The 14,901-nt window shown below is 40.8% G+C and overlaps 1 protein-coding gene across 7 annotated transcripts in view; it reads right to left on the bottom strand.

Annotated features, from left to right (window-relative positions):
• Positions 1-14,901, bottom strand: part of LOC110336759 (E3 ubiquitin-protein ligase HERC2) — a 174,413-nt gene that overhangs the window by 9,227 nt on the left and 150,285 nt on the right. For all 7 annotated transcript variants that reach the window (XM_021219818.1, XM_029537466.1, XM_029537451.1 and 4 more), the window contains 7 exons: positions 11,170-11,347; positions 10,550-10,711; positions 8,793-8,884; positions 8,256-8,395; positions 4,542-4,729; positions 3,739-3,936; positions 1,432-1,515 (listed from right to left, as the gene is read on the bottom strand). In XM_021219818.1, the coding sequence (XP_021075477.1) occupies positions 1,432-1,515; positions 3,739-3,936; positions 4,542-4,729; positions 8,256-8,395; positions 8,793-8,884; positions 10,550-10,711; positions 11,170-11,347 (1,042 nt within the window). The remainder of the gene's footprint in view (positions 1-1,431; positions 1,516-3,738; positions 3,937-4,541; positions 4,730-8,255; positions 8,396-8,792; positions 8,885-10,549; positions 10,712-11,169; positions 11,348-14,901) is intronic.

Below are 14,901 nucleotides of genomic sequence, written 5' to 3'. Positions count from 1 at the left end.
GGGGTATAGGGAACTTTCGGGATAGCATTTGAAATGTAAATAAAGAAAATAATAATAAAAAAAATTTAAAAAAAAATAGTCTGACATGGTGGAAAACAATTCTATTCCAATGTTTGTGGAAAGCGTTCTACCCTTAGGATATAATACTGCACTAACATGCCTAAGACTGTGGATGATGGAGGCACCCCAGATGTCAGTCTATGCTGTACACTGTTCTGAGGATGTCTGTGTGCTTTTGCTCAATCTATCAATTTTTTCTCTCACATATTGGCCATTTTTAAACACAAAAGTAGGGACACAGAGACAAGCAGGAAACAGGTATTATTGAAAATCTGCAAGGAGAAAGGACAGCAGCAGCAGCAGCATGCCCACTGCAGAACTTGAGGCTTTAAGCAGTCAGGGGCTCACTGATACCCCTAGCCACGGACATCCCAGTGAGACTCCTGGCTCCAAGGAGCCCGTAGGTCTGTCTAAGACAGGAACTTGACCCAGGAATGTACAGTTTTCCTTGTCTTGTAAACTTTAAAATGCTCGTCATCCAAGGTGGGGAAATAAAAGCTTTTTTATGGACTGAATTAAACAGCCCATTTATTTGTGAAACTAGAGGACCAAATTACAGCTAGCACTAGATACCATGACGTTCATCACCAGAGACACCAGTTCCACCAATGTGGTCACATGTGCTGTCTAACAAAGGACAAGAGTTTGATCTCTTAATCCAAAATGCCCCCAAGTACAATTCAGAAAAAAAATTCTCGTCATGTAATCACCATCAGGATAAAAATCATGTGTTAATACAAAGGTTCAGTAACAAAGAATTTGTTCTTCGTGGTTCTCTGTTTCTGGTCCGAGAGGCGAGGCTAATTTCATTTGCGTATTAAATGTCAAATGCCATGCACTATCATAATCACTGACTGACTGGGATTCCTCTGGGTTTTTAATTAAAAATTTCAAAGCATAAGTTTATGTGTACTTAGAAGCAGTGTTGATTCATTAATGGACTGATTTTCCCCTTTTTTCATGAGACAATGCTAGCAATACTGGGTTATTAAACTGGAAAACTCTCAGAGTCAGGAGGTTACAAGGCTCACAGGAATGTGAACTATTATAAGAGTGACTTAGCTTTGTGTATAACAAATATTCAAAGGCCACACAGAAGAGTGGCCATTATGACCTTGTGGGGAAAATATGGCTGCTTCTTACTTTACCTTTTAAAATCTTCTCTGTGCTTTTGGCGTATGCCAAGTAATTTTTTTTTTATTTTCATATAAACAACCCCTCAATCTTTTGCATCACAGAGGACTACATACAGAAAGCCTGCTCCATAAACCCATGAGTGCTGCCATCCCCCAAGACTGCAGGGACATTACTTGTACCATGAAAGTATCATTTGTACAACTGTCACATGGAGAGAGAGAGAGAGAGAGCTACCTGGATGCGGTTCAGCTCTACCACAGGCCCATGCTGGCGATCTCGCACCATAGTTGCTTGTACTACCTTTCTGAAAGCTGCTTCCTGAAACAAGAAAAAACAGAGTTTAGAGCCTGAAATAGAAATCATCATGTCTGAGAACCATGTCGCTGTTTTATATCGTCTATTTCTGAAAGTCAGACTTCCTTGAGAACAGAAAAATGGCTCCTTTTCTGTTCTATAACAGAGGTAGTAGCTTAACAAGCAATGTAGAGAACTGGCAAGCTTACAAGCATGACTGACACTTGAGCAAAGACGCAAGTCCCTCAGGAAGAGCAGAGGGGCTGAGTCCTGGCAAACAACTGCTCCAACTCGGCTCTAGAAGCCTGAGGCGTCCCTGTCAAACTACAAGTCAACAGCAGCCAGGTCTGATGTTCAAACTAACTGCACCACAGAACAGCTGTTGAGTCAGGGAGCTCATGGATTCAGCCAGACCTGGGGTAGGGAATGCACTGTAAGCACACACTGCAAGACACCAGGGTGAAGAGAGCCAGGACAGTGTTGCTATGACAGTAAGAATCTGGGCATCATCCAGGAAGGGACACTTGAGGGGCAGTCAAAGGAAACAGTGTTCTCAGGCCTCTTTGCTCAGGGGAACCAGTGCCCTCTTTTCAGAGCTAGGGATGGGGAGACCTGCAGAAGTACAAAGGCCTCCTATAGATCCTAAGCCCCTCTCCCAGATCGGACTCTAGAGAATTCAAACCTGAGACGGCAGAACGGGTTATTAAGCAATCCCAGGAAGCACTAAAGGTAGGAGATTTGAGTTTACTGGTAGAAAAATATCTACCATCATGGCCCATGTACAGCCTCACCTCCACTTGCCTTCCAGCAAGCCCCTGCTCCTCTCTCGGAGCATTTTCCGACTCTGAACCCCTGATTGCCCAGATCCCTTCTAGTGATAACTGTTGGAATGGCTTTGTTAATTTTTATGAAAAAGCCTTATAACTCCTGTAATCAAGCCCATACTAGTTATGAACTCATTATGTAACCTAGGATGGTCTCATACTCACAATTTTCCTGTCCCCACCTTTCAAATCCACACCAACTCCTCACTGCTACTCCAAATCAAGGGCACTAATACTTCATACCTTTGCACTGTCTCCTCTAACTCCCATGTAGAGACTGTCAATCAAAGGCTGCTCAGCTCAGGGCTCTTCATACATCCACTATATGCTGCCCTCCACTGTTACTGCCTCAGTGCAGGCAATCCAACACCACTGTCCACGTGGCCCCATGATTAACTTAGTGGAAGCTCATCCCAGAGGTTCTTGCAGCCCGTAGGAGGTGCGCTCACACTACTTCACATAGGATGCAACCTGTCTATATGTTCTTCCCTCTCTACAAGAAAAGACCTTTTTCTTCTTTGCTGCCTACTGTCCCCTCTTCTTTGAAGGGTAAAACAAAGTGAAGATGATAGAATCAACTTTGCCATTTTTTAACTACTGGAAAAATAGTTGAAATTAGATTTCCTCTTGAATCTATTATCAGAGAGAACATCTTCCCTTAGATACCGTCTTTATTGCTCAGTGCCCTCAGGCACAATGGATGTAAAGTACACACAACCCTCCTGTTCAGTACAACAAAGCCCACCCTAAGAGAGAATAACTATTTGGACATCACTGTAAAACAATGATGTTTATTTTATTTGAGCAGTAAGAATAAGACTATACTCCTTGAAAACATATATCAAAGAACCACAGACCTTCTAGGTGGAGAGATCTCTAACTCACCTTCTGTGTTCCCGTATCTGCTATGTAAGATCACATTAAGCAGATTCCACCAGAAATACAACAGCTTAATCTTTTACTTTCCAGCCAGGGAAGCTCTGATTAATAAAAATGTCAATGGGTAAAAACCCATCCCATGCCAAAATCCCTGACTGTCTACTTCCTGCCCCTGTTAAATCCTCTCTCAGCAAGGATTCTCCACCTACACAACCTGGCACAGAGCTTCTAAGCTCCCAACCCTCTGCTGGACATAATAGGAGAAGAAATTACCTAAGAACTTTTCCCTCTTGTGTCAATGGAATTGACCAAAAACCTTCAAGGTCAGGCAGGCAGAGAAAACCATGTGCTCGAGGCTTGGCTTCATGGCTGTTTTTTATGAATATTTTCGAGTATTTAGAAATAGCTGGCATGTAGGAGATACTCAAAGACCACTTGCTGAATGAAAAGAGTCTGTATCTACAGTCACAGAATACAGATTTTTGTTGAGTGAACGTTGACTGATTGCCACAGTGATCCTGTCCTACAGACTGCTACAAAATACCTTTCCCTGAGATATTAAGATCCCACGGAGTGTATCAAACCCAACTGAAGGCCCGAGTCCAGTTTCATCAAGAGAGCCCTCTAGGTCAAACATGGGGATACAGGGACAAAAGAGCTCTGAGATGTGATGCAGCAGCAGCAGTCGGTTCCGTAGAGCAATGATGGGAATCTCTTGCAAATGGTTGTACTCCATGGGTACCTGAAACATCACAGTTTCATTGAGTCCACTAAGTAGCAAAGCACGGAAAGCCCAAAAAACAGCATTATGATTTCTGAGATTAGTCTGTAAAATTCATCATGGTCTTTCTAGCTCGTCTGATCCCTTAAGATAAGTAAGCATCAAAGAATGTTACAAATATTAGCTTACAGAAATAAGTTTACCAAGAAACATGTAGGGCCACATATACAGTCCATTACTTTATGTAGTTACAAAATGTAAAGAAGGCAAAACACTGTTGGACAAATGATGGTTGGTATGAGTATTAAAGCTATTTTTCACTACCTTTGTTTTTTGTTTTGTTTTGTTTTTTTGTTTTGTTTTTTTGTTTTGCTGTGCTGGGGACTGAGCCCAGGACCTCCTCGTGCATGCCAAGCAAGTAAGCATTCTATCACTGAGTTATGCTCCCAGCTCAATAGTACAGTTCTCAATAGCACTGTTTCATGGTATTATAAACTGAACTGTTATCAGTGAAACACTTCTGTAAATATATAATGAAAAAATGAGCCATCTTTGGCTGTACCTGCATGATAGTTAGCTGTCAAAATGTGCCCCAATTCTAGCATACCTATCCAGCTAGCACTGACCTGTGCAGGGAGCTTGCCGGCACTCGCTGGCTTGCTGGTTGACCAGGCAAGGGTGTGTGCAGAACCACAGGCCACTCGATTAACCTTCTTACCCTGAAGGGCAGCTACTAACTGTGGTCTCTGAATAGCATTTGTTGTTCCATCTCCTAGCTGCCCCTCATCATTGTCACCCCATGTGTAAACTTCACCTAAACAAAGTAAATTTAATACATTTATTAGGTTGCAGGAACAGTGAGTGCACAATTCCAGTGTCTTCCTATCACAACAGCAGTACTTACTACCCTTCTGTTTTGTCTTAGTGCTCATCTCTCTAAGCACCAGCTTCTAGATGTCAACACAACATGTAATCAATCATGTATCTAAAGAGGTTAAGAACACTTCCCAGGACTCTCTACAATACCTGCCAGTCAAAACTCTAGTCTGGTCTGGTTTATTAGTTCTCTGGACCAGATATGTACAGCAGCATTTCTTCATCAAAACAAGATGAAACTTAGGGAAATATTCCTAACAAGTTAGACAGCTCCTGAATGCTAGACAGATGAAGAAAAGTCAGTCTTTAAGAATAACAAAATCCATACGTTCTAAAGACATGTACCCTTCCCTAGTTATTCATAATCTAGGCATAGGCTTCATCATTCATAAAACTCATTTTATTTTCTGGGTCCATACTGGACCTAAACTGTGAAGTACCATCATAAAAAAAATTGGTCTAAATGAAAGGCCATACATTGAGTAGATCAGAAATGAGGCTTTTGCTCTTTGGCAACATCAAATGCGGTCTCCTCAAGGCCGATCATTCAGCCACTAGGTATCACTTTCTCAAATAAGATGTCTGTGTGATAAAGAGAAATATGCTATGTCTTGTCTCTTCCTGTTATAAATTCAGAATTCAGTTATAAGTCAGAGGATGAGTGACTGACCATGGTCCTCAGAAGATGTCTCTGCAAAGGTGCGCACAGGTAAGCGAGGCATTGAGGTTGAGAAAAGGAAGCTTCCCTACTGGAATAACCCATTTCATCTACCGTGTGGCTGTGTGGCAGCCTATGGCAATGCAAGAGCCCACAGAGGGGAGGACAAAAAGAATTATAGGGTAACTAAGAGTGACTAAACTATTATAGAAAAGATACAAGGATCCGGGTTTATCTCTAAAAGAGAAAGAAGTTATACGTGTGGAAAGCAAACAAGCCAGAAGGAACCCTGTGGTGCTGAGTGAAACTAGGGTGCATGTGTAAATGCAATCTTTAACCACAGACACAAAGTGGGAGTCTGTGTGCCATTAATAGACATGTTTCCTAGCTCCAATCAATAAGGTGGCCTAGACAGCATGGATCCCTATTTCAATGATCATACTCATCGTCTGAATCTTTTTACATGTTGTTCTCTAAACGAACAAGAGTTCCTAAGGAAACAGCCAAATGCAGGTTCATAAACATGAAAGATGAAGTGGGACCATCTTTTGTCCCTAGAAGCATTTATTAGTAATTGAGGCAATTAAGGAGATACAAACTAGCCAAACAGGACATAATTTGAACATGAATATAACTAACAGATTTAATGGAATCCAGGTTTATCACTAAGAGAGAAAGGAGTTGTAAATGTAGACAAGAGAAAAGGCCAGAATAAAATATGTCTGTCTGGTACTGAACTATGTCAGGAAGCCATGGGTCCCACACAGACACAACTAAATGATTCAACTCTCAGTAACACCCAGAACAAATGATAACAAATAAATAAGCTAAGAAAATACTGGATGAGAAAAAGGGACATTCAAGTAGACTTTTTATTTTTTTCATACAAATACTTGGTAAATACAAAACATTTCCACAGAGGAAAACCGTGGCAGACATAAACTTAAACAAGTAGTTGGTGGTGGTAACATGAGCTATGGGACAAAACAAAAAACCCTGAGAGTTAATTGAAAGGAAGACTTAAGAATAAAAGTAGAGAGCCTATTTCCACATTCCCAGACGCTGTATTTTTGTATGTAGAAATCTGAATTTTTTTTCTCCAGACCCCAAGACCCTCTATCCACCCCACTCTGGGCTCTGGTACCCAGTATCCAATATCTAGGCACACTAAGCTTGGTATCTCAGGATCACAGGCATCCTGGATCTACAGTACTCGGGTTGAGCTTCCTGCAGATGTCAACCCCCTGGGTCCCCTCAAGCCTTCCCAGAGTCAAAGATACCTAAGTCCTAACCTGAAGAACTCCTAGATCCAAAATGTTCAGCCTCCCTGGATCCCAAAAATCTAACCCAGTGCTCTCAACACCCATCTTTTGGGAATCCAGCACTATAACAAAAAAATAAAGGAGCTTTAGTACCCAGAACAACACTCCAGCCTCCAAGAACCTGTGGACACACACAACTCCAAGGCTCCCTCCAAAGTTTCTTGCTCAGTTTTCTAGGCTCTCAAAGAACCCCCTGATTGCAGCTCGGCTTAACTGCTAATTACCCAAAGGCTGACTCCAAGAGGGTAGTGGCTATGGATGCTACTACAAATGGGTGGCCCAGCACTGAGCAGGTGGTTGCAGTAGTTCCCAGGACCAAGTACCACTGCATTCAAGCCCAACTGCCAGTGCTGCTCAAAGTGGTGCTGGTGCTGGTGGTCTTGGTGGCAGACGGTGCTGAAGCACTGTGGAAAACCATCTCCTCACCCCCGTGTGCACTTGCTTGACCACCTTCACTGTCTTCCACCTTCTCCAGAGAGCTGCTGCTGTGCCTGGTTTGCAGTCTGATTGGAGGTGCATGGGTATTGGTCCGGGCATGAGAGCCCTTGGGTGCATGGGTACTGCTCTTTTTCTGTATGTGCTCAGAATGGGCTTGTCTCTGGTACTGCTGCTGGGCACCTTTACCACCATCAAAGGCTCGGTTGAAGACACCAGGAGGTACTAGATTCCTTCCTAGATCTTGTGAGGAATATTTCCTCCTCCAATCTGGTGTTTGCTGCATTCCACTCTTAAGCTACCTCCTCTGTACGCAGAGACAGAGATCACTATCTACAGCACAGCAAGCTGCTACCTGTACACAAAGAGAGACCACGGCAACCAGTTTCCAGCTGGGACACAAGATAGAGCCTAAACATTTTGGACTTGGTACTATTTGCCATCATCTTTGGTGTAGCCCTGAAGAGGCTGGGGCCTGATGGCAAACTGCTCATTCCTTTCTTCAAAGCTTTCAATGATGCCACCATGTGGTAGGCCCCCATGAACATTTTGTCCCTTGTGGCCAGCAAGAGTGTGGAGAAATACATTTGGCAACTCTTCATGAGCCTAAGTGTTCTAAACTGCCTGCTGGGCCACACCATCCACAGGTATGATGGCTACAGACTACAGTAAGAATCTTACTGGGATGGACAGTGTTCACCTGGCACAACCCAAGTCCCAGACCCCAGAGGAAACCAGTTATCAGCACAGACCACATTATACAAACAGTTCAGGCACACTGAGCCCAACTCAGCATCTGAGGAAGAAAAGAGGCCTGTCAGGATATAGTTCCCAGATGCCAAGGACAGACCCACAGGATGCCTGACTGAGGACAGTATCTCAGGCCTTTCTGCAAAGTCATATAACACAACATATTCATGAGGGTAACACAGAAGACTGAAGATGAGGGGGCCAAACCCTGCCCTCAGTCTCTAGAACTACAGTTCGAATTATGTGAGCTAACCTTAGAGTTTCAGAACTCAGCTCTGTAACGTCAGGCTTGAACCTACCATCCTCCGTGCAGCACACACAGTGCAGGGAGCCAGTGGCAATAGCAATGACTTTCTTCCCCTGCAGTCCTTGAACCTGCCGAGGTCTTCGAACGTGGTCATCGGATCCATGGCCCAGCCGGTGATAATCACCTTTACCCCTGCATTAAAGGAAAACATGCAACTTACTGGGCTACAGTCATCTGTATTCCACCCTGCTACCCTCCATGCAGCTACTCTCGTGGTATAAGCGCTATGCTCCAGCACTCAAATCACAGCACGTCACAGAAGTTAACAAGAAGGCAATTAAAATAGTTTCAATGGTTTTAGGGGCTGGAGAGATGGCTCAACAATCAAGAGAACTTGCTGTTCTTCAAGCAGATAACATGATAAATCACTATCATGGCTAAATTAAGATCCAAGGGGACATAATGGCTTTTCTGGCATCTATGGGCACCAGGCATGCATATAGTACACAGACATACATGCAGGCAAAGTGTCCAAACAAAATTACAGATTTTAAATATGGTTTTCGTGGAATTACACAGTCTGACGTACCATGTATAAACAGCTCCAGACTTGGTAAGAGCAACAGAAAACTGCGATCCACATTCCACTTTAACTACTCCAAGGCCAGTGAGAGAATCAATCTAGAAAGAAAAAAGGCTCAATCAGGCAGTCTTCATCAAGATCACTGTTGACTGCTGCAATCACATTGAGACTTAACAAATCTAGTAAAAACTCTGAAAATCTGTACTCACATAGAATATTTAATACAATATTAACATCTAATCTAACCAAAGTAACTTCATAAGGAAGCAGAAACATGCTAGATACAGTAACGACCAGGACATGTTACCAGGTGAAGTCTAAAGTCTTCTCTCCTGGGAACTGACACAATAGTGCCAGTGTCCAATAATAAGCTCTGATCCTCTGATCAGGTCAACATAATTAACACACCCTCAGTTGGCAATCCTGTGACCTGCTATGACCCATGGACACCCAGTGTCTGCCCTCTACATCCCATGTCCAGGATCCTGTCAGGCCTCGCTTATCTGGTCATTGCTTCTCCTCACCCAGCAAACTTTGCTTCGTGTGGTATTTGTGTATGCTTTCCTACTTAATTTCCCATAATTTTATAATTAACTATAACCTCATTCTCTTAACTAGTCTGTCTAGATCTCTTGCCCTGTTGCAGTGCCATCAGTAATATCCTCCTCCAGATTTTTTCATGTTCAACATCTTAATATTCAAATGTGTATCCAATCATTTTTCCCTCATAAAAGTAGAAATCCTGAACAACTTATAATGAGGTTACAATATACCTGAACTAGAAAATGGAAAGGGCTACAGGAGACAGAAATAGGTGCCACCCTGAGATTAAATATTGAGCATTCTGTGTGAGTGAAACAGTGGATTTTCATTTGATTTTTTTTTTTCTTTTAGAGTCTCACTATATAACCCATGAATTAAGCCGTGAATTGACAACCTGGGGTACTGTGATTATGGCATATACTCACTGTGAATTTTCACTTTAAAAACTCAAACTGACTTAAGACTTAAAAGAGTCATTCTGGAATCAATAGCAATTGCAATGAGAAGCACAGCTCTAAAACAAAAGCAATGTGGTTGGACCTAGGTCCCTCATATGAAGGGCTCCTGGTATGAACCACCTGGTCTGATTCTACCCCAGGATGCCTGTGTCCCAAGACTCTCTGTTCCACATCTGTACAGTAAGAAAGATACTGAGCATTCCCAAGTCCTAGTCTTCTTTCATAGTATCATAATCACATACTGCAGGGCACAGAGAAAATTATCTAGTACACTGATCTAATATGATCTAGACACATTGCTCCTCTCAATCTCTATAGCCACTTACCAAAGACAGTCAGATCACCTGACAGCTTTAAGAAATTACTGAGTGACTCTCAGCACAGGTAGACCCTTAACCCTATGAACTTGGCAACACATGGCCTCTTCTCATTGCTTGAGATCCATCATATCAACTAAATGCAAGCTCTAGTCTATATCCTACATTAGATGTCCTCTATTTATCACTGTAAACTGAAGTAAGTGGGACTCGTGTTAGTTCTGAATGTCAAGCAGATATACACACTAGACAAAACCACAGGCTCTTTGGACTGTATCTGGATTACATGCTGTTCCCAAGTGAACACAAACAGCACCTAAGGTATCCAAATGGCTCCTTTGGTCACTTTTTACTCCAGTGTACCTCCTGCAATGAACAAAGTGCTCCTAAGAAGCACACTGAAGGAAAAGAAACTGGAGATCTGGGATGCAGAGATCGAAAATACCTTCATGGGCACTTTGCAACCATCACTGCCTCCTCTGCCAAGCTTGCCATAGTCTCCATCTCCCCAGGACCAGACAGTATCATCATCAGTGAGGCACAGTGTCTGGGCATCACCACTGCCACACGCAATGTCTATCACACGATGGCCCTGTAGTGCTTCCACCTTCAGGAAAAAGAAATGCTGGGTTCAGTTGACAGTAAATAATGATCACTAAAAAAAGGCTTTATAATAATAGTGTTACTACTTTATGAATGCTTAAGACTTTACAAAGAAAAAAGTTTAATAATTAAGGTAGAAATGCATCTCGCTAATATGAATAATATAAATTTATATTCATATGTAAATATAAATATGAACTGTAGAAAGCAGTCATCAGAGTTGCAGTGAGTCAACGATGCACCACCATGAAAACAGATCATTCACTCCTTTACAAGGAGTGTATATGTACCCAAACAATTTGTTTCCATCAATAAAAAAAAAAAAACCATACTTATAAATGGCAAACCTATGACTACTAGATTGTAACACTAAAGACAAACTGCCCCTATCCCATGTCAACACTACAGCATGAGCAGACACTTGAGCCTGGACCTGGGCATTTAAACCCAGTACCTTCTCACCAGTTTTGGCTTTAACTGGTCCTCACTGTCACTGTGCCCCAGGCGGCCATATCGGCCTTTGCCCCATGTGTAGAGGTCTCCAGCTGCTGTGACACAGGCACTATGGGCTCCACCAGCAGCAACATCAACCACTTCAATTCCTCTCAGGGACTCAATGACACGAGGGCGGTCACATGGACTGCAAAAGGATACAACAAATATTACTAAAATATTCTTATTCTTACATATTGTAAATTTTAAACACTTGTTTAAATTTAAACATTTCTGTTTGTACTTATTTATTCAGCGTGTGCCTCTAAATATTCTCTCAGTTAAGTGATTATAAAGTCAATAAAGAAGAATCATTTAATGATTCTGAAATCAAAATTTAATGATTTCTATCTATGTATATATCTATCTATCTATCTATCCATCCGTCCGTCCATCCATCCATCCATCCATCCATCCATCCATCCATCCATCCATCCATCTATCTATCTATCTATCTATCTATCTATCTATCTATCTATCTATCTATCTATCTATCTATCTATCTACCTTTACACAGGGAAGCTGAATGCCAGCGTAGGCTTTCACAGTTTCAAACCATACCCATGATATGTTTTTACAAGACAAAATCCTGTCTCCAAAACCAAAAAGATACCAGGGAGAACTCTCCTTTCTCTTGAAGGTTCTGAAAAATTAGGTTACATTACATCAGAAATCACCAGAAATCATCATGTATTTTCAAAAAATTAGTTTTTGAGTCTGTGGGTTGTTGGGTTTTTGTTTTTGAGTTTGTCCAATTCTTCTAAAAAGTCATCTTTATTACTTTAAAGCTGTTTAATGAACTGTGATTTCTGCTGTTTAAAACAGGGTCCAACAAGTGCCCTGAGTTCACTATATAACCCACAGGGCAGCCTGACTAATCATGGGACCTCTATCCTGCCTCAGCCAAGTACCTTGATTACAGGAAAACACAATCACACTTGGTTGCTACTTCTAGGATTTTTTTGTTTTCTCTTCTGTGGCAGATGTTTTGTTGTTTTAATTTTAAAGATCTATTTTATTTTGGTGGTCCTAGAGACCACCAGGCCTGAGGTAAGTATGCTGGAAAGATGGGCTTAACCACTAAGCTACATCCTCAGCTTTACTTTGTGATCTTTTGATACCTGCAAACTATGCATGAAAATACTTCATCTCCTAAATTCCTGTGAATTCTTCACCATCAGTCTTGATAGAAGTTTTGCTAACTGTATTTACCTCCAAGAACCAGTCTTCCTCTCTATTTTCCTACTTTCTCCTTTCTGGCTTTCTGTATTAAGGATTCTGACCCTTTTTTCTGCTCACTGAGTTGTCTGTCCTTCTTCCTATAGGAATTCCTATATTATAGTGTATACATCCTGAAGTTATGGTTTTGTACCATTTTTGCTACTGTCTTTAAAAGACACACTTCACATTACAAGTTTCCTTCAAAGTACTGCTTTTGCTAGATCTCACACATGTTGGTAAATCAATTTCAGGTTCATTCTGTTTAAAATTATTTAGCATTTGATTTTTCACTCATACTTTGATCTATCAGTTTCTCTGAAGTTTTAATTGCTTTTCTACCTTGTGGCTAAGATTGAGAATAGAAATGTATTACTTGCTTTCCAAGTAGTAGGAGATGATTTTCAGATTTGCTATTGATTTCCAATTTAATTTCCTTGTAGACAAGAGAATAAGCTTTGTATGAACTTAAATCCTTTTGCTATGTAAAATCTGCTATTTTGCATAGTCTATATTTACATTTGTAGGTGTTCCATGTACACATGAAAGGATTAGCATTTTGTTTGTCACAGTTTTCTCAAAATGTTAACTAGGTCAAGTTCATAGTTACCCAATTTTTAAAGTATTTCATACTTTTTTATCTACTACTAAAGGAAGGTATTTAAAACCATGGCCATGGGGGTTTGTCTCATTTATCCTTGCAGTTATAGCAGTTCTTACTATAGCAGTATGCCTGTGAAAGGCCCTCAGAGGCCAGTGATGGCTTCCCTGGAACTGGAATTACAATGGTTATGAGGCACTGTGTGAGTGCTAGGGATTAAACCTGGCTTTGATCTCTGCAAGAGCAGCCAGTAGTTTTAAGCGCTGAGCCAATCCTCTAGTTCCATAGTTGGAGCATATTATTTTCATTAATGTCTACTAGGTGACTAAGCTTACTATTTACTCTGTGTTCTTGATGACCTGAAGAAATACTTCATCATGAAGAAACACTTTAATCCCTGTCAATATTCTTTTCTGTGAACAATATTGTATACAATATTAATATAAATATTATGGGTTTGTTTGTTTTGGTCTAGTATTAGCATTTTCCCATCATTTTGACTTTGGTTTATTTTGAGTGTGTACAGTGATCGTGTACATGTGTGGGTATGGAGACCAAAGGACAATCTTAGGTGTTGATTAGAGGACAGCACCTTTGTTGTGAGACAGCATCTCTCATTCACTTGAAACTTGTCCAGTTTGCTGGGCTGACTGGGCCACTGAGCGCCTTAGGGTTCTGACTGTCTCTGCCTCCCGAGTTACACATGTATGCCACCATGCTTTTTTTTTTTTTTTTTTTTTTTAAATTATGGGCTCAGGGAGTCGAGCTCGGGTCCCCAAGCTCAAAACAGACTAAGCCATCTCCCCAGCCCACAGTCTGACTTCTGAGTATTAAATCATTACTCCTGATATAAACATACCAGGTTCAAGGTCTCACCTTGCTGTCTGTTTTCTAGATGACTATGTTTTCCGATTTCACACCTACTGTACCACTTTATTATGGTTTCTTACTCCTTTAAATTGCTTTAATCTGACCCGTCCCAACTTCTTTCAAATTCTACTGTCAGCATACTTTGGTGCTATCTTTGTATCCTCCTCATGTTTCTTTTGCTTGGGATTCTTTAAGTTACTGCACCTATGAGTTTATAGCTGTCAATTTAAAGTTTCAGTTATTTTTTAAAATCTCTCATTTCCCTCTTTTAAATGTTCTAACTATAAATACATTAAATATGGGATTGTCCCAGAGTTCACTAGTGTTCTGTCAGTTGTATATTCCTTTTTTCCTCTTGGCGTTTTCACTCTGGATATTTTCTATGGTTATGTCTTCCATTTCTTTGGTCTTTTTTTCTACAACATCTATTTAGGCATTAATTCCATATAATTCATTTTTCCTTTCTGTGAACATATTCTTCATCTTTAAGATTTTGATTTAAATAATTTTTAGGTTCTATTTAACATGCTCAAGCTTTCACTTGTTTATTAACAACATGGTATGTGGTTAAAATAAAAACATTGTATCACTGTGTCATTTCTGAACCAGTTTTGACTGACTAGTTTTTCTCCTCATATAGGTGTATTTCTTGTTCTTCTGCATACAATTTTTGAGTGGCTATAGGTCATTATAAAGTTTACCTTGGTAAGGGTTTATTTATAGTCACAAAAATGATGGAACTTTGAGCTCTATTACTTATAAAAATGATTTCAGTTTTTAAGTTTTGGAAAGGGAATCATACTAATAGTATATGGTTTATTGTTTCTCCTGTTAAGGGGCACTTATATATTTACTGGTATGAGTGTTTTGCTTGCATGTAAGTGTACTGTATGTGTGCAGTACTCACAAAGGTCATCACATCCTGGAATTGGAATTACAGATGGTAATCTAAGTCATCTCTCTAGTTTTTTGTTATTACTTTCTGTATGAGGTTTCTGGGAGCGCTATCTCTT

The sequence above is a fragment of the Mus pahari genome, chromosome 1, assembly GCF_900095145.1.
Source record: "Mus pahari chromosome 1, PAHARI_EIJ_v1.1, whole genome shotgun sequence".
Taxonomy (NCBI): Eukaryota; Metazoa; Chordata; class Mammalia; order Rodentia; family Muridae; genus Mus; species Mus pahari.
The sequence above is the reverse complement of the archived record's forward strand: the minus strand, read 5'-3'. Positions and strand labels throughout refer to the sequence as shown.